Here is a 25,001-nt window from a genome sequence, read left to right as displayed (position 1 = left end):
ATGGAAGGAGTATTGTTCATAATACTGCAACATGTTCTACTTCGCGAAGTCAGTGGTACCTACACATATGAATAAAAATGCAAAGTTGAGCGATGTCTTAAAAAAAAAGGCAGTGCGTAGCACTTGCATGGTATTAGAGGAGCCGCGCTGATAGGTACATATGTATTTTTAGTTTTGAAATTAAAATGAAGTAATCATACACCTCTAATTACGTAGATAATACATTAATTTCTTTTATTTTGTTAACTGTCAATTCATGGTGGAACTGCATTGTATTGTTTAATTTAATGAAACGCAATTTTTTTTTGTAGTACTTATTCCACTTTTAATCAATAAATTAGGACCGGTATCGTCCGCCTCAGAGGGACATTTTCAACTTGATGATGAACTGAAAGCTAATACATTAGTAAATATATGTGGTTTTTTTTAAAGTTGGTTGGTATATATGGTTTTTTTAAGGACAGGAACAACGATTTTGATTTGGTGGAACCGGACCAAATTTATTTTATTTTTTGGAACTGAATATTTGTAATCAAAAATTCGGGGTTCTTTCAGGTGTAGAAATAAAAAATGCCCACAATTTTGAACAACATGTATTTTCATGAATATGCAAAATATTCCATTGGAATGATCACAGGTTTTTGATTTTCCTTTGCTCTTTCAATCCTATCCACTCAAATTTGACTCCTTTGTGGTTGTGCCTAAAGTGGCTTTTCATATTTCCCATCTGCGCGAAACCTTTCTTACAGACAGGGCATACGTATGGCCTCTCACCACTATGCAGTCTTTCATGTTCCCGTACAGTCGTCTTATTGGTAAATGATTTTTTACAATATCTACATTTGTAAGGTTTTTCTTTCGAATGTATTCTCAAATGAGAAACGAGAGTCTGTTTATAGCCTACACGAAGTTGACAAATATCACACTCATAACTTTTCTCTCCCGTGTGGGATATTTCATGTGTCTGAAATAAAAAAATACATAAAATAAACGAAATGTTTTTGGAGTACGGTCGCCATTGAGGAAAATCAATCGAAACAGGCTTTTAAATATAGAACATTCAGAATCCTGCAATAAAAACAATCAATATTGGAAAATCGTTATGTGGAATAACACAAAATGTCATATTATCATCTGTTTTATAAATGATTTAAAATTATTTACTCACTGGACGCCTGGATCATTCCAAATTTTAGTTAAACATTCATGCACTTGCTAATAATTTAATAAAATTATTTCTTTTATTTTTAAACTCTTAGGTGCTACTAAGGATTGCAATACTGGTATGTCAAAACCGGTATTTCGGTATTGATAAATACTGGTTTTAAAAATCCAAAATACCGGAATTTCCGGTATTAAGAAAGCACACTCTTACATTTTTGAAAATGAATTATAAGTTATATGCTGCTAAAATTCAAATATATTGAGTGAATCCAACAGAGGTGATAAAATAATAAAATAAATTTCATCAAATATATTTTATATAAGTAATTTTCGCGAAAAAGCGCCGGCGTGACGAAAAGAAACTACACAAGAAAAAGAAACGTGATTATTTAAAAAAGGAAATGATCCTACTCCAAGAACACTATAAAACCCAGGAAAGCCGGCTGTTCTATAGAAAGATAAATAATGTTAGGAAGGGTTTCAAGCCTCGTATCACAATGTGCAAGGATGACGATGGCATGATACTCATAGAAAAGCACTGTATTCTTGCCCGGTGGGTGGGTTTCTTTGATCAACATTTAAATATCCCCATAATGATGCCAGCAACACTAACATTAATACTCAAGTAAGCAAGGAATCAGTACAAAGTGGCATTGATGATAACGAAGAACCACCAACATTAAATGAGGTAAAAGGTGCAATGTCAAGGTTAAAAACAAACAAATCGCCTGGAATAGATAACCTACAGAGTGAATTAATAAAATGTGGGGGGGAAAACCTGCTCAAACATTTGCATAGCCCATCCACCAAGTATGGACTTCAGAAAAGATGCCAGAGGAGAGGAAGGATGGGCTGATTTGTCCCCTGCACAAGAAAGGAGACCAACAATGTAGTAACTATGAGGGATGACACTCCTTAACTCTGCATATAAGCTGTTGTCGATTCTGATATTACAGCGGCTGGAACCCATTATAGAAGGAATACTCGGGCACTACCAAGGAGGCTTTCGACAAGGGAGATCATGTGTTACTCAAATATTCACTCTAAAAAAGACCACTGAATTCAATATTAACATGTATCACCTCGATCGATTTTAAGGCAGCTTATGATAGCATTAATCGAAACCGGTTATACGAAGCAATGCGAGAATTTGAAATTCCGACAAAAATAATTAAACATGTAGAGATGACAATGAGACCAGTACAATGCTGGGTGAAGCTTCAAGTGGAAATATCCGAGCCATTTATATCACTGAATGGCCTCAGGCAAGGTGACGCTCTGGCATGCCTTCTTTTCAATATTGCGCTAGAAAAGGCGATACGGGATGCAAAGATTGATGCCCGTGGCAGCAGCACGATATTTACTAAGCCTGTGCAGCTGCTGGTTTATGCCGATGATATCGACATCATTGCCATATCAGAATTGGCGCTGAAAAAGGCATTCACAGCACTAGAAGCCTCTGCCAAAAGAATGGGCTTACAAATAAATGAGGCAAAAACTAAATACATGCCTGTCTATGTCACAGCACGAGAAGGCGCACCAAAGTTAGATATTGATGCATACAAGTTTGATACGGTCGACAGTTTCATATAGATTGGTTCTCTTGTAACTCGTCATAATGATATTACAGAAGAAATCAACAAGAGAATCATGTCTGCGAATAAATGCTACTTTGGCCTGTTAAGACATTTTAATTCCCGCATACTATCTCTCTGAACTAAAAGCACTCTTTACAAGACACTTGTAAAGCCAGTGCTCACCTACGCATCGGAAACCTGGACATTAACTCTGCGAAATGAACGAGCCCTGAACATTTTTGAAAGAAAAATTCTCCACCGTATATATGGGCCGATCAGGGACGGCACCAATAGGAGGAGAAGATATAATGCTGAGCTCTACGGGCTGTACGAAGCTTGCAGCGCAGTTCAATCAATTAAGATTGGGAGACTGCGATGGCTAGGTCATATGCACCGTATGAATGACAATGAACCGGCAAAGAGAGTGAAGGCCAAAGATTCGCTGGTTGGATGGTGCTGCCAGTGACTGCCGTATTCTGGGGGTACCGAATTGGAAAGCGGCCGCACTGGATAGGGACAGATGGAGGGAGCTGTTGCAAGACGCACACCGGGTTGTCGCGCCCCTGATGATGATGAATTTTTGCGATGAATTATAAACACATATTTTTAAATGTCAACATAATAAATCGTCGCTTAAGAAACAACACCGCGGAAGTCAATTAATTAAAATTTTCAGAGGAAACAAAAAACGTCTCAAAAAACATTTTTTTAACTAAACACAAAAAAAATAAGTTAAAAGGTATCAATTTTCAATTTTTTGAGACATTTTTTGTTTCCCCTGAAAATTTTAATTAATTGACTTCCGCGGTGTTGTTTCTTAAGCGACGAAATGTAGGTTTTTGCTATAAAATAATATGTTAAAGAGATTTTAATAGCTATATTTATTGATAAGCACCCACATCTGTTTTTTTGATGTTTAAGAAATACCGGTATTCAATAAGAAATAACGAAAAACCGGTATTGACATTTTCATTTGGCATTGCAATCCCTAGGTGCTACGCATTCCTAACAACCCCACTTGGCGCAAGTCGAGTGCAAGCCTAATTTTCAAGTCATGTTTTTGTAATTTCTATTATTACAATTAAATCCGGGAAAAAATTTGGAATCCAGCGTTTGTGCTTCACCAAGCATCACTGACGAGTCTTCAGAGTTGTTCTACAAGAGTAAATAGTCCCCAAAAATAAACGGTAATAATAAAAGGATCCAATTTTAAAGTAAAGCAAAAAATCTATATTAATGGTATTATTACGATAAAGTAGGTATTAAAAACAGACGATTCTTACTTTTATCTCTTCAATATATTTCGATCACTCACAAAAAAATTGAAGATTGTATTAATTATAAAACAAGGATATCATAAAAATAATATCATCTATGTCTCGGAAGGTAGTGTTTTGAGTGGCTCCCAGTCCATCGCTAACGGTTTCGCTCAATATTTTATGTCTGTCTATGCTAAAGCTCCGTCGATATTGCCCATATCTCAACCGGATAGTATTTCATCTTCCTGGCCAGTACTAGATATTGGTCTTCTGCATGAGACTGACATGTTGTATGCTTTCTCTCAACTATATCCGAAATCCTCAGTAGGTCCTGATGGTATTCCCCCTTGGGTTTTAAAGGGCTGTCATAAGTTGTTAACTGACCACCTACTATATTTATTTAATCTCGGCCTAAGTACTTCTGTCTTTCCAGATTGTTGGAGCCAAACCCGTATTCAACCGGTGCACAAAAAAGGCTCGCGCTCTGAAATAATAAATTTTCGACAGGTGGCTGTTCTATCTGCACCAGCTAAATTATTTGAGTCTATTTTGCATAGATATATTTATAAACATGTAGACGGTCAACTGACTGACACTCAGCATGGATTTCGATCTGCTCGGTCTAGTTACAAACCTTATGACGTATACTGAGTACATATCTCATTTGCTGAACGTAAATTGTCAAGTGGAAGCAATTTATACAGATATGTCAAAGGCTTTTGACCGGGTAGATCATAATATTCTCATTAAGGCCATTGGACCCGTTTTTTCCTGTCTTCTCGGAATCGCGGAAATGATAAGCATGTTTAAAACGAATTGATACACAATAAACTCTTAATAAATAGTATTCCACTAAAACGTTCTGTGTCATTAAAATTTTTCGAATCGCTTTACTTTTTAAAATAAATGACAAATAGTAAGTCCTGTTTTCGAAATTGGTCAAAACGACTGTCACGCCACAATGAATGTTGAACTTAATAATAGTTTTGCAGGTATATATTGTATGAGAGAAATGGGTAAAACAATACATTTCATTGATTAACCCACGTACTTTTTTTAATTTCAGAAAAATAAAGATTTTAAAGCCATTTTAGTTTGAGTATACATCAGCCAATTTTGAATGATTTTTTCTCACAAAATAATATATACTGCACAATAAAAATATTTTTTTATTATAATATAACATTTCCGTAATACTATAAATAATAATTTATAATAAAAAAATAAATAAAACCCCATAAATTCGGTACAATTAGTGACGCTATATTACCAAAACACGTCGTACATTTTCATGTATTTATCCTGTTTTCAGACAATTTAGAAATATAATTATTTTGCAAAATTAACAAAAAGAGACCATTAATTGATCGATTAATCCATACAGTTTTTCTAATTTCTTATTTCTAACGTTAGTACATGGTTAGTACGATCTGGAATTTCAACGGGACTCATGGAAAAATGACCTCTACTCTCTTTGCAGTAACAATCAAATTGGCAAGTAGCAATTATTTGTATCGTTCTATTCCGAACACAGGACGCATGCCAGGTGCTATAATTTGTGTTGACTAAAATATCAAACATCATATAGTACCACTGAATGTCAAACTGAAAAAAATGTAGTTTTATTATATTATTTATTATGGTTGAAGCATGTGAGATATTGTAAGATAATTGAATCTAACAACCACGATGGCTACAAGGAAGTACTGAAGGTATTCGTTCGGTGACCCATTTATAAAAAAAAAATATTTTGGTCTTGAGCAGTTCAGATAAAATATAGGTGGACTTTAATTGTTTTGATAAATATGTACCTACTTGGTTAGGCTTTAAGCGATTTGAAAAACTTTGCATGTACTTAATACAGTTTTTATGTACCTGGGTGGCCATGTTTTGTTATTTTCAAAGGGACGTACGTATCCAGGAGTATGTTTATTGGCATTATCAAAATGCGTTTTCCGCTGTATCCGCTTTAACCGAACAGTACCGAAAATTTTAAGTAAAATACGTTTTCGAATGCTGTCATCGTAATGGCCACTGAAACATGTGTCACAATTTTATTAATCGTTAAAATAATAATAAAAAAAGTCTTTTGGGGCACAAAATCACGTATATGTTTTATGATATATGTATTTTTCAGATGGTTTGTGGTAAAATCTTTTTTTTCATACTGCCACAATTCAACTATTCATAATTAATTGTTTGTTAAATTTTTCATAGTGATCTTTGACTTAATAGGTAGGTGATAAAGTTTTTACCTTACTTTATTGTATTAATTTATTGTTAAGTGAGAATTAGCTGCTTTCGTTGTCAGTGTGTATTTGATGAGTGCGCATAGTGCCTGACGATGTCGAAAGGCGAAACCAGGATCGCATAAAACGACTCAAATGAAATAGTACAAAACTTAAATCCATTAGAATTTAATATATTTAATGCCGAGTTGAATTGAATGGAATCACCTTAGGCATTTATTAGTAATTATTTAACACAAGTAAAAAATATAATGAGGTAAGAACCTAGTTCATTGAATAATAAAAACAATATTACTCTTTACATCACAACTGACAAGATTTATATGAATTGTATATTGCCTGAACTCGTTGATCCTAGACTAACACGGTTGATGGATATAAGAAACCCTCAATATAATAATTATATTAGATGCTATCAATAGAGAAGAAAAAAAAATTAAAAAATAATAATTTATAATAGTTATTCTAATACATTACATACCGTTAAGCCTGTACACTAATTAAAGAACCAATTATTAATTTTCTATACACTAATGTTCCGAAATCCTCCGCGGCGACCAAAACGTACTGCCGTCAAATACACGTTATTATAATAATGGTTTCTTAAATCTTGATTGTTGCGTACTAAATTTAAAAAAAATTGTGCCTCGACAAATATTCATTGAATTGCTTTCTTTTACGAGTCATGTTTTTATAATTCAATAAAAACGCAATAATAACAGACATTTTTTATGCCATCTTATGAATGTTTTAAACTTATAATTTGTAATGTTAGCTCATGAAAAAATGAATAACTTTTGTATTCATACACACCGATATATATAAATAATATACCAATTTGAAACACCTCAGAAACATACATAAGTATTAGATTTTTTTTTGAAAAATATTTGGACTGAATTTGAACCTACAATATGATAGGTTCAAGAAAAGGTGTCACTTCACAAATTCAGCATATCAATAATATGAGGTTTTTATTTGGAGGTCTACTATTTTTATTATTATAATTTATTCTACCTACCACAAAAATGTTTATAAAATATGTTAGAAAAAAAATATTATTGATTCAACACTTTTAAAACCTCTGATTTCGTATCTACTCCCGGAGACGCTGCGCTGAAGCTTATGGCTAATTGTTGAGGCGCTTACGTCAAATTTGATTCTTACGAATGAACCCATAGGCCTTAACAAATTAAGTGCAGTAGGTGGATCTATAAATTTTATCAACTTTTTCAAATCTTACTTTTCGCATCGCTGTCGATATGTGGAGGATGCGGGTGTAAATCTGATGTCTTTCAAACTTACTCAGGTGTTCCCCAAGGATCAAATCTTGGCCCCAATTATGTTCCTTATATTCATTAATGACATTGTCAATGTTGTCAAGTCAGACAGCCGAAAAATAATATTTGGAAAACTTTGGCACGCATAAGTAAAAGGGTTCGCCAACCCTGTACTATATAATCATAAATAAAAAAATGTACTTATTTTGTAATTCAAATTAAGTTTTATCTTTTTAATTTCTAAATAAATAAATTTAAATGATTCAATTATAGATTGTTCTTTAATATTGAGTGAAGGCAGGTATATTAACATATAAATGTTGTAAGAATTTTAATAAACTCTTGCAAAATTCACTACAAAATTAAATCTGCCCGTTGGTCTATTGTTTTCCTTTTAAATCTGTCTTCAATGTTGATAATAAGTGATCAGTAGTGGTGAAGGGTGGAGGTAGGCTATTGAGATACGACATAAATAGTGCACACTAAACCTTGTCAGTCATGCTATTTTGTTTTCATTGAATTAAGAGTACAAATAGCAGATAGTGTAGGTAAACCCTTAGAATGCTAAGCAACGATATATCGTTGTTTTTAATAATGGCCAGAAATGCTAACAACGATCGTCGTTTTGCATTTGATGCCTGAAATGTTAAGTTAATTTTGGAACATACTACTGCTCCAGCGGTATGAAACATTTTTGATATATTTAGTTTTATTGTTGTGTAATATAACTTGATTTATATATGTTTTGTGACCAGGTAGGGTTAGAACTTATAACTATTGTATTTTTTTTTATCGCATCAGCATTTTTATAATAAAAGCATTAATTCCAAATACAAATTTCAGTTTACAATATAAACGAATTTCGTTTTTTATTTGTTTACAGTAAAATTCTGGGTGGAATGACAATTTTTTTTCTAATTTTATACATTTGAAACAGTGGGAAAAGTATTTTAGAGCAGTGTTTCCCTAAAAATACTAAAGATTATACTAAACCAGAGTCATATAAAGAGTTGTCACTATCACCCATTAGTTGGTTATTATCCACAAATTCACTATCAGAATCGGTAGAGCTGCTAATTCTTCGAGTTCCTCGAAAAGCTGCCATTATTACGTTGTCCGTAATCATTTTGCAGGAATTAAAATTATAATCCAAATGAGGAATTATTTTCTCAATAAGATGTTATGGGGAGTACGTGTTAGCTAACGCAATCGAATGGAATTAAAATAAAATTTTGAAGTAACCGATTGTTTCCAATAGCTGTTAAAAATCAAAACTCGATAGTTCGTTTCGCTCGCACACGTGATCGTCAGTATGATAGAGCGAGAAAGAGAAGTTCAATTAATTTTAACGGCAAATGAAGGGGGGGATATCTAATTGCCTCATTTTCTATTCAAAATGATAAATTAATTACGAAACGTGTTTTCATAATATTCCGATTTCGCAGAATCAATTAGAGTGGTAAGGTGTCTAAAAATAATACAATACCTTAATATATCGACAATTATTGGTAGCAATCCTCGACCGGATTTTGCACAACATCGTAGCAGCCAAAGGGTTAATTTTAAAAATTCAATTAAACACTGCATAAACAAAGCCATAATAATAATTGATAGGTAATAGTAAAAAATATATGTATATGTTATGCCAAATGTGCGAAATTGACTATTACATGAAATGGGCTAAATTTTCCCTAAATCATGAAAAATGCAAGCCCATTGCCTTATTCATGAATTAGACAAAATATCTGGTGAGTGCATGAATTCGGCAGTAATTTTTCTGCCTTGTTCATGCATTGGACAAATTAGATAGTAGCGCTACGGTGGTATTTTTTGCAACTAAACTAAATGTGTGAAATGCTCGTGGATTCGTCAAAATATACGTATATTATCTATGGTCAAAATAGGTGGTCGCGCTCCGGTGGAATTTTTTGCAACTAATCAAACTAACCAAATGTGTCAAATGTCATTGATTATAATATAAAAATATACCAATCAAGAACTACAATGACGTTCATATTAATTTACTATGCGCAAAAAAACTAGAACTATAATATGATAACGGATGAATTTTATTGAAAGGTATTTTCGCGATTTGATTCTTGCTTGGGTATCGTACGTGCAATGGTCGATTGTATGTTTTTGATAGTTTGTTGACACTGGTTAGCTAACCTCAAAATGGACATTCAGTTGAATAATTCAGAATTTCAAAACCTAACCTAACCTAATAATATTATATTATGTCCAATTATAACTAATAAAATCATCCGTATTAAATTTACTTTTTCTGCTGTCATGTTGACAGTTTAAGAATTCCATGCCCTGGTGAATTCATGTAGGGGAGAGCAGGTAGGATTCGTACACAGGGAGCATTCGTACAGTGGCGATATCTTCACTATCCAATTCATTGGCGTGCTCACGTTTGTGTGTAAGACTCCCGCTCATACGCATAGTGTAACCGCGGGGCAGGGCATCAGTGCGGCCAACAGCTTCGACGGAGCACGCCGATAGGTGTTTTCGCTCTACGTAAGTATTTTTTGTATTCACTTTTGAACACGCTTAACTGTTATAAGTTTTGCACAAATGTTATAAGTGACTTAGTATAGTTTATGAAGTGATAACTTTGTTTAATATGTAAATAGTCATTTTAGGCTAACTATAGCGGTTATTTTTATTTTCAATTAATTTGTTGAGGCTAAGGAGATGAAGCGAGCATTATATTTACTGTCAGACAGAAGAACCAAAACAAAGAGACAGAAGAAAACTTCAGGGACAACTAAACCAAAGAGGCAAAATAAAACTGTAAAGACTGATAGTCAGGATGAAACTGATTGTGAGGATGAGGCTAATATGAGTTTAAGAGAAAGTTCTTGTTCTCTCATCGAAGAGACGTCTGAAGGATCGGATACTGACAATGAAACTCCAGTGACGTCATAGAACATCAAAGAAGAACGCTTTGTGATAGTGGAGTTCAAGAAAACAAAGACCGTTTAAATTATCATGGGCAGGTGCTTAAAAAATATAGTCCCGTTGAATACAAAGTTTCATTTTTGAGGAAGAAGCCTCATACCTGGAAATTTGTCTTTCCCACTACCAAAGATGAAGGAACAGTTTACATATCAGTGGGTCTATTCTATACTTATCGACCGCTAAAGTGATAAAGTGATAAATATTATCAAACTTAGGGTAGGTTTGTATCAAAATATTAGCACGTATTGTAACAATTACACGAAGCTGGTTTTATTGTTGCAATAAGTGCTATATTTTAACAGAACCTATCTTGCTGCTGTTAAAATATCGCATTTATTGCAACAATAAAAACCAACTTCGTGTAATTGTTACAATAAGTGCTAATATTTTGATACAAACCTACCCTAAGTATGATACTATATATCACTTTAGTGTTCGATAAGTATAGAATAGACCCACAGATGTGGTATGCGTTTTCCCGCTATCAAAATCTGCTTTTACAGCAAGAACAGCCCGGATAATATTTAGCTTCGAAAAAGACCTATCTATATATAATGTTGGATAGTACAACTATTAAATACGATTAAGACCTATTACTCTAATGGTTAATTTTATAATGTTGGTTTATTCGTTCCTTTATTAACAAAAAAATAAATAAAAGTGTTATGTTTTTATGACTACGTAGTTATAAGCACTTTAAAAACAATAACTATTAATTATTATTACATGAAGGCTGATTCTGTGTTAGCTTTGATCTCAATACATGATTATATTACATTGAATAAATAGCATTTTCTTTGACTGTACGAAGGTTCCCCATTATGTACGAATGTGCCCCACACTATGTACGAAGCTACCCCACGTGTGGGGTAGTTTCGTACGTTTTCCATTTTTCAGAAAAGTTACCGTAGCTTCGCCATGCTGATTTGTATCTAAACTATACTTCACTATTATTAAAGCCAAATATATTGGATATATAACAGCATTGAAGTTATTTAAAAATATCTTACAGTTTTGTTTTTATATGGCTTAGAGTAAAAAGTGTACGAATCCTACCTGCTCTCCCCTACTAGGCAGAAAATTTACCTAATTCATGAATAAGGCAACAGGCTTGACTATTACATGAATTAGCCAAAATTTAGCCCATTTCATGTAATAGTCAATTTCGCACATTTGGCGTAACATATATATGCCTATATAAAATATCTAAATTAATATTATGGCATTAGATCAAACATTTTAGATTTTTTATAGATAGAAAAATATTTATCCATCATGGTTTGGGTTAGGTTAACATGAATTAAAAAAAAACTAACCAAAACCATCTGCAATTTGTACCACTAATTCAATGAAAACAATTAAGTATGACTGACAAAGTGTTAACTATTTTTATCATATCTTCAGTCTACCTCTACTTTGACAGTTTGGTTTAAGCAGTGTTTAATTGAATTTAAAAAATTAACTAGCAATATCTGCAATTTGTATTGTTAATTCATTGAAAACAAACAATAATTCGGCCCTTTAGAGTCAAAGAAACCTATCTTAATTTTTAACAATTTTGAGTTACGTATGGTACTGGATATTAAATGACATGTTATGTTAAGTGACAAAGAAACTTATCAAAAAATTCAATGGATGAAAGATAAGTCAATATAATATATCTCCTGCAAACACTTACTTGTTAATGTCTGTGGAATGTAAATTTACTTGTGTTTGGGGTCTCCTGTAAAGTAGAGAAAAATGAGATACGTTTCTTTGACTCTAAGGGACCGAATTATGACTGACAAAGTTTAGTGTGCACTATTTATGACAGTTCTCAAGAGCCTACCTCCACCCTACACCACTGGTGATCAGTAACCCTATTTTAGCAGTCATGTTTGCTGTTAATATGACATTTAGCACCCGCACTAATGATCATACACTTTGTAAGTGCACGTGCAGATACAAATTTTTCTTTCACATGATAAGTACCTAACACAATTTAAAACATTATATTTGAACAAAGTTATCAAAGAAACTTGTATAATTACACAACCATGTCACATATTATTATATGGTGATGTAGAATATTGAATTTATTGAAAATGTATAAATAATATACAATGGTGAACTTACAGCAAGTGAGCGTTTACTTTTGAAAGATTTTTGGCATTCTCTACACGGATGTAAAACAGTAGGTTGTTCGTGAACACATTTTACGTGTTTCTTCAAATAGCATTTAATTTTAAATGTCAAATCACAGAGTTCACATTTATACGGTCTCTCATGACTATGAATAGCCATGTGTTCACTCAGGGAACGTTTTGATGTCAGTTGTTTTTCACAGATTTTGCACGTGACTGTTTTATCAACTGGGGCGTGAATTCTACCATGGCGTCTGGTTCCTAACTTGCCACAAATATGGCAAAAATAATCATTTGAATTGCGGCACCGCGACATTGATTTTTCCTTGCTTATTGCCTTCGACCTGTTGACAATAATTTTTATTCCGTGAAAATGAAGATATTCTTCCCCATTTTCTGAAGTTTTGATCGTTTCCATGAGTTCATTGTCAGTCATTTGAATAGAAGCAGTCTTTTCGAAATGGGATGAGCTTGTATCTTCATTTTGTAAACCGAGTGAGTTATTATTATCTTCGCTATTGATGTCGTCACAAATATTGTTCCCGATGATATTTTGGCGAAGTTTTTTATCATTTGTGGAGCACTGCTTGATAAATTTGGAAATATCTTCAACTTTAAGCATGCAATTATTACAAATATAGTCTGGTAAACCGTCATTATGCTGAATCTAAAAAAAAGAAAAGTTTCAATTTATTGACATAATTATAATTACTAGCTGAGCCAGCTGGCTCTCGCCAGTCTGTCTCGCTAGGTCTTGTAGACGGCTTGGCGGTATTGGATATTAATATAATTGTGAAGTATGCATAGGCGGCGCCATAATTTTCCCTTCGTCATAGATTTTCATTCACCTCAGACAGTTTGATATTTCGCTGATTTGTCAGTTTTACGATTTGCAAGTCGCCACTGCCAATATAAATTCGGGGTCATATGCGTAGTCTATTCTGGAGTCTGGCCTTTACAATATCATCTGACACCACTTCAGACTGATAGGCCTAGCAGAACAGCTGGTAATCGCCGATTGCTACTACTGACATTTTAATAGAATATACCTAATATGTTTATATATTGCACTTTCTCATTCATTCTTATTTATTTTCGTTAAACTAAGAACATACATTACACGTCATGTTGTTGGTTAGTTTTTTATAATTCATTAAGCCCTGCCTAAATGGTTGGTTTGCTTACCCTGTTGTTTTGTTTACCCTGCTTGGTTTAGGCAGGGTTTAATTGAATTTAAAAAACTAACCAACAACATGACGTGTAATGTATGTTCATAGTTTAACGAAAATAAATATGAATGAATGAGAACACTATCTGTAAATTGTAGTCTTAGTTCAATGTAAATAAATACGTATAACTAACAACGTTTAGTCTGTACTATCTATGGTGGATCCACCCTACCTCCACCCATCGCCACTGCAGGATAGTCTTATTTTTCATACATTTAGATTATTGCGATATAATACGTTTTATTTATTCAATGGGATCACCTTAGATTGCACCCACTATTTCTTATAATAAGTCTTTTAAGATACTCGTAATTACCACTCTGAAGGGGTGTGTCGATATGCTTTGCTTATGAGCAAAAATGGTACTTTATTTAAAAATTCGTAAGTTCTTAATATACTAATGAATAAATTTCAACATGCTAAAATTATTATTTAACAAATTATCTTTGTGGGGAAATAAAAAAAATATTATTTTTATCATGTACAAAAATGGAAAAAGAAACAGGTAGGTACTTACTTATTGTACCTAATTGTGTCGTATAAAGGTCATAATCGACTATATTTGACTATAAGTATATATTTCACTTAGAAGAAATAAAAGATGAAATAGCAAAGAACATGCATAATATCATTATCAAAAGAAACATTATTGCAATTTAATTTTTATTAATATTAATAGTTACTAATGATATAAAAGAAGAAGAAAGGTTACTGTAATTTTATATGTAATTATTATTATAAAATATATACCTAAACATCATTAATGTTTAATTACTTGTATTAAACGTCCAACGAAAACCAACGAAATGTAAAAATAATACAATTATTACTGAATCACGATAACTATAATATCTATTTTATATGGAAGTCTGTGATACTTCGACGTTGATCTGACAATAGTATCTATCTGACATTTATAGTCAATTTTTCAGGGGGTTCAAAAAACTGTTTTTGTCGGTATCAGTATTATTTTTATTTTTCAAGTGAAATGATTTAATATTAGTACTAAAACAGTCATTTAAAGATGTATGAAAATTGTAATGTCATAATAAAATTAATCACGCAGATAGATAATATTTCTTTTTAGTTTCTAGACACTTCGATGCAGATAGACACTATTTTCCACGTCAAATTTGAGCATTTTAGCATTTTTTTCGTAGAACAATAATATTTCCATTTGATCCGTCACAATTTTGTACAAAATACACCAATAACCTAGAATTCGCCAAAACTGCAGATAGATACTATTGTCAGATCACCATCGACTTACTATAATATTGAGAAGAGCGTAATATGTACCTATATAATGTAGTTTCTTATTTATTAAGTCTGAAATTATTCAATTTACTGATAGAATTATCTTCATCTTACAATAAATGCCTTGATTGAAATTGATTATTTAATATGCTAATAGAAATGTCACATTTTTTTCGATTATTTCTGCAAATTCTAAATTTGAATTTTGACACGTCAAATGAACTTGTTTATATCACAAAAGAAAACAATTGAAAATCAATCATCTATTATTTCAGTTTGACAGATAAGTGGCAGTGAAGTGGTTTTAGATTATATTTTAGTAGTAATTAGTGAGGAAATATGCTTCTTTTTCTTGTTAAAAGGAATAGTACGCCTATGTGCTGCTTACAGATTTGAATAATTTTGTGGAATATTAATTTAGATTTGTGAAATTTCGGTTATATAGAAAGAATTAAGCGACATTATAATCGATTTGCGGTACACGGACAGCAAGATGCGAAAATGTATGGTGACGGATATAAAACGCTATTTAAAAACGATATTATCTGTGATTGTGTCGAGTTTTATCAGATTGTGCCGGATTCAAATGGAAGTAGATTCGGGACTCCAAAAATTGAAGTGAATTCCTTTAATAATCAACAAAATGGTATTTAAATAAAAAAGTTGACGTATTTTCCAAAATCTCTTACGATAATAATATATAGGAGATTATCGATGTTGTTAAACTACAGTCATGTCTTTTCTTTCATTCTTCTTATTCGATGAAAATAAAACCGAAATAGGAAAATAGTGACATCTATGGATATAGTTAAAATTTATAATTAATATGACATTATCACCGGCCTTCCGCGTGTGAAGCAGAGATAGCAGGCCGTGATAACGTCAAGGTCAAAGCGGGGGTGGGAGACAGAAACGCACGGGGTATTTGGTCAAGGCTGGTTTATTGTAAGTCGTTACATGTTATTCTCATGGCGGTCGGTCGGTAGTTGGCCGGCTGCAAGCGTGGCTTCTTTGCGTCCTAGCTGCTGATGCTTGGCATCCGAGGCGATGCTCGCTGTCCGATGGGAGATAGGATCGGGGCTTGTGGCTTGGCGTGCTGCCGATGTGGTCCTTTATTTCCTGGAGATGCTTGAGAAGTCTGCCGACGCGGTCCTTTTGGCGGGATATGTATCTTGGCTTCGCGTCCGAGGCGAGCAAAGGCGAGAAGAGATTTTGCGGTCGATGCTGCCGGTTCGGCGGTTGATGTAAGAGAGAGCTTTTTGCGCGCGTTCAACTGACAGGCGGCGTCATGTTCATCCGTCGGTCGGGAACCTCTCTGTTTTACCGACGGATTGACTAGTGGCGGCGCGAGCGGCCGTTTTTGATAGACCGCGTCTGTTTTGGCGGGAGTCTGACGAATTTGAATTTCAAGGAGACGGGTTCCGCTCGGCCGAGGGTTGCGATCACGGCGAAGAGTGGACGTAGGCTGTGGTATTTTGGGAAATATGATGGTTCGGTCCGCCCTTTGAGGTAGTCTCCTGTGGGAGACTTTCATCTGGTATCAAACGACCTCTCCGGGAAACGACCGAACCGTCGTCTTTTCCATCAGCCTACCGTCGCTTGTCCTTGGGGGCCAGTTCACCTCTGTGCGGCTTCGACGCGTCCGATGGTCTTGGCGTGCTTGAGGTTCCTTCTTGTCATAACTGCTGAGGTTTCCACTTCCACATGGTGGTTCCCTCGGATCGGCCAGCTCGTCGCATCCTTGGGCCGTCGAAGAGTGAGGTGGGACCTGTTGCGCCTGCTAGTCACCGCCGTTGTGTGACTAGAGACCAGGGCACCAATCTCAGCTTCCTCGTGAGGTTTTCACGGATGCGCCAGGCGTCGTGCCGGGACACTCCGTGGTCAGAGGAACATCGCTGTGCTGTTGATGTGTGAGGTGTGATGTCGAGACGCCGGTGGTCGCGGCATCGGATGTATCCTTCCGGAGGCCAGGGCCGACGGTTGATGCAGCTGGTCGGAGGAACATCGCTGTGCTGTTGGTGTGTGAGGTGTGATGTCGAGACGCCGGTGGTCGCGGCATCGGATGTATCCTTCCGGAGGCCAGGGTCGACGGTTGATGCAGCTGGTCGGAGGAACATCGCTGTGCTGTTGGTGTGTGAGGTGTGATGTCGAGACGCCGGTGGTCGCGGCATCGGATGTATCCTTCCGGAGGCCAGGGTCGACGGTTGATGCAGCTGGTCCGAGGAACATTGCTGTGCTGTTGATGTATGAGGTGTGATGTCGAGACGCCGGTGGTCGCGGCATCGGATGTATCCTTCCGGAGGCCAGGGTCGACGGTTGATGCAGCTGGTCGGAGGAACATCGCTGTGCTGTTGATGTGTGAGGTGTGATGTCGAGACGCCGGTGGTCGCGGCATCGGGTGTATCCTTCCGGAGGCCAGGGTCGACGGTTGATGCAGCTGGTCGGAGGAACATCGCTGTGCTGTTGGTGTGTGATGTCGAGACGCCGGTGGTCGCGGCATCGGATGTATCCTTCCGGAGGCCAGGGTCGACGGTTGATGCAGCTGGTCGGAGGAACATTGCTGTGCTGTTATGTGTGAGGTGTGATGTCGAGACGCCGGTGGTCGCGGCATCGGATGTATCCTTCCGGAGGCCAGGGTCGACGGTTGATGCAGCTGGTCGGAGGAACGTTGCTGTGCTGTTGATCGATGGCGGCGTTACGTCTTGGGATGGAGCCGATGTCGATGATGCTGTTGTCGGGCGCCACTGGGGTGCTGATGTCCAGTGTTCGGGACCACGCGGCTTTTGCGCGGCCCCCAGCATTGTCTTGCTATGCTGGCTGTCAGGCGTCACTGGGGTGCTGATGTCCAGGGTTCGAGACCACGCGGCTTTTGCGCGGCCCCCAGCATTGTCTGGCTATGCTTTCTACATCGAATGAACTCGCGGGAGTACGTTCCGCGCGATCTCGTGCGTCATTTCCGCTGCGAGAAACGCATCGCCGCGTGTCTCGATGTCGCGATTGCACGCGCGAAACAAGGTCAATTTGACATTGTAAATACCGGCCGTGTGTTTCCCCCCCGGTAGAGTGAGTACTCGCAAATGTCACTGTTTGAGGAAGTTCACAGTTGTACTCACTCTGCTGGCGTATCTCAGGGTCGATGCTGGCTCCGGTGGACACAATTCTGCCCACAAGCCCCACGTTGACGGGCGATCAATTTATCACCGGCCTTCCGCGTGTGAAGCAGAGATAGCAGGCCGTGATAACGTCAAGGTCAAAGCGGGGGTGGGAGACAGAAACGCACGGGGTATTTGGTCAAGGCTGGTTTATTGTAAGTCGTTACATGTTATTCTCATGGCGGTCGGTCGGTAGTTGGCCGGCTGCAAGCGTGGCTTCTTTGCGTCCTAGCTGCTGATGCTTAGCATCCGAGGCGATGCTCGCTGTCCGATGGGAGATAGGATCGGGGCTTGTGGCTTGGCGTGCTGCCGATGTGGTCCTTTATTTCCTGGAGATGCTTGAGAAGTCTGCCGACGCGGTCCTTTTGGCGGGATATGTATCTTGGCTTCGCGTCCGAGGCGAGCAAAGGCGAGAAGAGATTTTGCGGTCGATGCTGCCGGTTCGGCGGTTGATGTAAGAGAGAGCTTTTTGCGCGCGTTCAACTGACAGGCGGCGTCATGTTCATCCGTCGGTCGGGAACCTCTCTGTTTTACCGACGGATTGACTAGTGGCGGCGCGAGCGGCCGTTTTTGATAGACCGCGTCTGTTTTGGCGGGAGTCTGATGAATTTGAATTTCAAGGAGACGGGTTCCGCTCGGCCGAGGGTTGCGATCACGGCGAAGAGTGGACGTAGGCTGTGGTATTTTGGGAAATATGATGGTTCGGTCCGCCCTTTGAGGTAGTCTCCTGTGGGAGACTTTCATCTGGTATCAACATTAAACTATAAACATCTTTATAGGCCATCCACAGGGTTCCAGGTTTCGAACCGTGTGCTATACTAAGCTTATCTTTTCTGGTCATGGAAATATATTTCCACAAAGTATATTATAAGCATTTGATACACTTACAAATTTAGTGAAAATATATTTTCATGAACAAAAATCATAAGTTTAGTATGGCACACGGATCTAAGCCGCATACGGTTTCAGTCCATGGAAGGCCTCTTAGTCTATTATGAGTTTAGTCTTGCCAAACTTTTTTAAGGGGGATCATTATATATGCAAACAGAGTACCTAGCGGAAAAATACGAAGCTTGGGACTTGAGATTTTTTTTTGATAATTTACAATTTCAACTGTAAGGTAAATGTACCAGTAGTTGACCTTTTTTTAATAAAATGCCCAAAATAAGAAACGTAGACACGGGATTGCTCTAAATTGTAAAGTTGAGACAAGTGAAGCCATCTGTGGTCGGATTGAGATTGATTGACACATTACCATGTGTCATAGGAGCGTCATAGCAGCTATTTGAAAACAACACATCACGCCGTAAGCATTTTATTTTGAATTTCTTCAGTAAATTGTTAAGGATATCAGTGGATGTAAGCATATGGCAATTTAATGTTTTTGACTTCATAATATCAAGTTAATGCATTACGGGCAGTCATAGTATTGAAGTATCGATATCATTTGTAATTTTTAAGTTATATTTACAAGGAAGCAAGTTTATGGGGGGGTCAACTACTCAAACTTTTTTTTAATACTTTTTATAATAATAATAGATAAATTAAATAAAATTATTTCACTTAGTTTTGAAAAATTTTAACATTCATAAGTATGGAACGATGATTATTTATTAATTAGAAGTGTCTAGGGTGGTTCTGTCCAGTAGATGATATAGGCGTCAACTTTTATTTTTTCAGCAACGGGTTTGTGTATTTTTTCTTGGGAAAACAAAAATTTCTTGAATTATAGCCCTGAATATATGGCAACTGAATGAAGCAGGCCAACAATAGCCGACAACTTACGAGAAATAGCGACGCGATAAAAAAAATGCAGGGCATCACGGAGGATTTACTTTGGTCATTATAACGTACCCATATAATTAATAATGTTAACGTTAGTTTTGCTCCAAATTGTTTATCAGCCTACCTCACCATACTTTTTTATATAACCTGCCTGCTTCACCATACTTTCATATAACCTGCCGCCCCTAGGGGAGCAGGGTCTTAGCCAAAAAAGGAATCGAGACAGTGTACCAGCAGGTAAATGCCGACGATAAAGAATGCATAACCGTCATAGTAACAGGGAGTGTCGGTGGGGCTGTCACACCAACGACAGTCCTCTACAAGTAAAAAAGAATTCCTCAAGAAATTTCCGAAAATGTGGACTTTGTCCATGGAGCCCTTAAGCTGTAACAGTACCAGGAGAATCATAAAGTGTGCCTTCAATGGCTACATCAGAGGAACCCAAGCGGTATTGAGAGAGAGTTCCTGAGTAAAAACATTGATGAGGAAAATCTTGAATCATTCCACAAAAACAACGAACCTGAGAAAGATGATAAGTCACTGTTCGCACTGTGACGAAAAGTAAAAAATGAGTTGGAAAATATCACTCCACCTGACCCGGTCAGACTCATCGATGAGGCATTGCAAGAAGAGGAATCCGATGATATGATGTCTTTGGCCGCCTGGAATACTATGAATTATTATGATGTTTCATCTCCAATCGCTAGGGCACCTGTGGCTGGTCTAACGACTTGTGATGGTGATTCGTCTCCAATCACCAGTGCACCTAAGGCTGGTATAAGAATTTATAATGATACTTCATCTCCAATCGCCAGTGAACCCGTGGCTGGTCCATCAAATATTCGTAGTCTATTCAAGAGACATTTTTTCTTTCCCGGTGGAGGGGAAGAAAAATTCAAGAAGAAAGCAAAAAAGGGAAAAAACCCCCACCAGTGTTTCCAGTAAACCTTGCCAGGAGTATTTCCTAAACAAAAAGAGGAAGAAAGAAGAAATGGAACGGTTGAAAAAAGAACGAGCTGCGGAGAGGCAAAGAAAGAATGAACTAAATGAGCAAGCAAAGGAAGAAAAAAAATGGGGGAATTGAAAGCAGTCAAGAAGAAAATGCGTTTTTCTTCCGAGTCTTCTAACCCAAGTGTTGACATTTCAGACTCAGCGGAGAGTGAATGGCATAAGTCTAGTGATGAAAGCTTTAAGCCTAAAACTCGATGGCTGCCCGTTATGAAAGTCATTAATGAACATTATATTATAATACTTCCCGGGGAAAATCGTCCATATTTCTAAAGTTAAAGCTACTATTTCATTGATGCAAAAGTGCGGGAGACTATGGAAATGGCCAGAGCGACCCGATGTACTTAGCTATGAATGGAAGGCGGTAGTATCCCACATAAATGACCCGACACAAGTAAGCAAAACTCGTAATGTTTATTTAGTTCCGGAATTGGACTTTATTTGGAATATCTAAGGATTTTTATGTTAAGTTTTATTTTGGTAAGTACTGAGCCTATGCGTTACTATGTAGTATGTATGTACTTAGTTGCTAAAATAAATATATTTTTGTATTTTTAGTTTGAAGTAACTAATTTTGCACCTTTTGTTACCTGAACAAAGCTGATGATTGGCTGTCAAACAAAATCCTCTCCTATGTAACTTGTTACTGAACCGCCCATTGCTACCAAGTTGATTCAAGTAGCTATGGGCTAGAGTGGTCTGACAGGAAGCCCTGAGGCAACTCTGATGACAGATTTGCCATAAAGCCTTCTGATTAGACATGGTCAACTACTGAAAAATATAGTGGTCAACTACTGGAACCCCTGATTAGACATGGTCAACTACTGAAACATATAGTGGTCAACTACTGGAACTTTCAATTTTTTGGATGGTCAACTACTGGAATAAAAACATGGTCTTGAAAAATTGAACACAATTTTTTTGTAATAGACCTTTTCTTAATTTTTGTCTTGTCATATTAATTAAGACATTTGATCCATTATGAGTAGACTTGCTTTGCCAACATTCGGTGTAATGCTAAACGTTAATCATAATTTTCGTTGAATTTTTTTCTTAAATGGTCAACTACTGGTACGTTTACCTTACCTATTATAAATATGTATCTGAAAACATTAAAAAGATTTTTTTTTTTTAAGTCAAAGATAAACTTACAAGTGTAAAAAAAATGTGAATTTGTCACATATTTGGTACATAGGTTACGTTATTACATTATTTTTATGGTTATACTTATTATTAAAGCTTAGTTTATTAAGTTTTCAAATTTTTACGATTTAGATTTTTGACTAATTCATGGTTTTAATATTTTTTATATCTATTTTAAAAAACATCGATTTTTATAAAAAATATAAATGTGTATAACTTGAAACCTATCTATTATCTTTGAACTGCAGAAAATTTTTGCGGCCCATCCAAAAATCTTCACGGACCACCGGTTAAGAAACTATGATCTAGACTGTCAACTTCACCTTCAGAGCTTCAGATCAGTTTTCCTCTGATTTTCATAAACTAATTGTCTCGATTTTAGAATGGGAACAAATGTAAGCTGAATAAAAACAACACAAAAAGTTTCATTTCTGTTGTGTGTGTGCTATGCATACTCACCAATGGCAAATACACACTCTTGATCATTTACTTAGTAGGTGATAACGTTTTTACCTTTATTTATTGTATTTACTATATAACCAAGAATTAACTGTATTCGATGTCAGTGTGTATTTGCCATTGGTGAGTGCGCTTAGTGCCTGAATATGGCGAAAGACGAAACTCAGGTCGCAAAATATGACTCAAATGGAATTGTAAAAAAGTTAAATCAATAATTAGAATAAATATTCAAATGTTGGCACAAACATTCTACTCTATTCGAAAAACTTGTCTGGTTGCTGCCGTAGATTCTAGTAATAGTTTTGCCATTTTAAATATGAATTTTCCAGTAAAAACTTTTCTACATCCATGGTTTCTTATCCCTGACTTGACTGAACACCACCGCATGCGCAGGCTACTGCGTACATGTTATTCTCCTATTCCTCACCCGCGTGTTGACTCTGACCGAACAATTAATGAAAAAACCGAAATATATGTAATTAAAATGTCAAATCAAACTAAATAATCAATTTATTTATTCATTTAAAATAAGAAGGTTTCGGGTAGCCCAAATAAGTTAATTTATCATCCCTACCCACTAGGGAATCCAATCCCGGGATTAGTAAACATAATCCCGAAACCTTCGGGATTGATTTTTTTATCAATCACAATCAATTAGTATGTGTACAAAATTATGTTAGTGAAGTGTATGTACCTGCACATGTTACAGGGGGAATCGCCGGATGCTCACGGATAATAAAATAACCATTTTTTGTTGTCATACGCAATCGTAAGAACATCCATGCACATAATATACATGCCACGGACGTGCAGGCATTCACTTGTTTCTACGCCGAATTTTATGAATGTTATCTTTTCTTAAATAAATAAAACTGTTTTACTTTCACATTATTATCTATATTACAATATTATTATTACTCCATTCAACCCATGTACATATATCCAAGATTGAACGTACACAATATTAACATTAAAATGTCTTAAATAGTATAAATTGTACTAGACATTTTTGACCAATTTTATCAATGCTGTTTGTATAAAAAAAAAATATATTAACTATCGAAAAAAACGCCAATACAGGGATCGTCAAATTGTAATCCCGAAATCCCGGGATTAAAATTTTGGCTCAGGATTGGATTCCCTACTCACCACCATACCAACCAGTATACTGAGTCAGTATCCTAACCAAATATCTATGTACTTTTATCCTTTGGAATAAATTATTCTTAAACAATTGTACATAGTTTAAAAAAAAATTCAAATGGGGGATGCAGTCTCATGTTATTCAGATTGACAATAAAATTGTAGTAGTTGATTTAATCTGTCAAAAGGGAAATGATAACGAATTAATTGTCATAATATTATATACTAATTAAAAGTAGGTTACTACCTACCTAATTATTCATTGTAATGGCTCGAAGTTACCAAATAATAATATTATTATGATGCCTACTTACGTCTAATCGAAAATATAACATTATACTTTCCAGCACTACATCGTTATCAAAAACGTGAATTAAAGCGCCTTTCGCAAGACATAGCCTACATATACTATCATTTAAAGAAGTTTTACTTTGAGAAGACATTATCAAATTCAAAATTAAAATTTATTTACTGAAGCTTTTATTTGTTATGTTTGTGTGTTGGGTTTGACAAGTATCTTATCTATGGGTTTGACTTTGGCGCAGTATTGCCAAGTCAAAATTTAAAATTTCAGTATATTTCAGTATTGCCATCTTTTCAAAGTGGACAGTACTGAGCTTAGACAGGTCCATTTGGATCACCCAATTAAAACACCAACTTTTTTGTGTGCGTTTGGTTGTGCATCGTTAGTGCACGTTTGTGTACGATTTTTTTTCGTTTGTGCACCTATAATAACCGAAAAATTCCATTTTTAAATTGGGTGTTCCAGCCAAACGTTGGGTCACCCAATGTTGAAATTTCAACTTTTTTTGAGTGCATTCGTTTGTGCATTGTTAGTGCACGCGTTTTTTTCGTTTGTGCACGCACATTAAGGGAGTTATTCGCATTTCAATTTGGGTGACCCAGCTAAATGCTGGATACTTGTGTCACTAAACTTGGTTTTTTCTTAAATTTAAATTGTTAACACTTGTGCGTTGGTAGTGAACGTTAGTGCATGATTTTGTTTTGCTTTTTCACCTATATTCAGTGCGCTATTTAATTTTTAAGTTTGTATGCAAAACCTGTCTGCGTGGGTTTAAAAAAATTAAAAAAAACGATATTTTCTTCAAAAGATAATATTGGAATGATATTTATATTTATTTTATATTTAGGAGGTACCTTGCAGGCACTTAACTCTTCCTAATAATATTTGCATATGTATTATGA

At 36.0% G+C, this 25,001-nt stretch overlaps 2 protein-coding genes across 3 annotated transcripts in view; both read right to left on the bottom strand.

The window, feature by feature from the left end:
• LOC147075037 (endoplasmic reticulum metallopeptidase 1-like) overlaps positions 1 to 16,044 on the bottom strand; it is a 426,619-nt gene extending 410,575 nt beyond the window's left edge. Inside the window, exon 1 of the mRNA XM_085942825.1 lies at positions 16,024 to 16,044. The gene's annotated coding sequence lies outside the window, so the exon portion shown is untranslated. The remainder of the gene's footprint in view (positions 1 to 16,023) is intronic.
• Positions 585 to 24,321, bottom strand: LOC147075036 (uncharacterized). Of its 2 annotated transcripts, none has more exons than XM_085942838.1 (3): positions 24,110 to 24,321; positions 12,612 to 13,286; positions 585 to 964 (listed from the first exon to the last, which is right to left on the bottom strand). In XM_085942838.1, exons 1-3 carry the CDS (start codon positions 24,236 to 24,238, stop codon positions 632 to 634), a joined length of 1,137 nt encoding a protein of 378 aa, XP_085798964.1. In that variant the 5' UTR covers positions 24,239 to 24,321; the 3' UTR covers positions 585 to 631. The 2 variants fall into 2 exon arrangements, with proteins under 2 accessions (XP_085798964.1, XP_085798965.1); XM_085942839.1 differs by lacking the exon at positions 24,110 to 24,321 and adding an exon at positions 23,347 to 23,415.
• Positions 24,322 to 25,001: the final 680 nt, after the last annotated feature.

Source organism: Rhyacophila brunnea, unplaced genomic scaffold (genome assembly GCF_057557595.1).
Source record: "Rhyacophila brunnea isolate RB1 unplaced genomic scaffold, BYU_Rbru_1.0 scaffold_15, whole genome shotgun sequence".
Taxonomy (NCBI): domain Eukaryota; kingdom Metazoa; phylum Arthropoda; class Insecta; order Trichoptera; family Rhyacophilidae; genus Rhyacophila; species Rhyacophila brunnea.
Note: the sequence above shows the minus strand (reverse complement) of the source record. Positions and strands in the feature narration are given on the sequence as shown.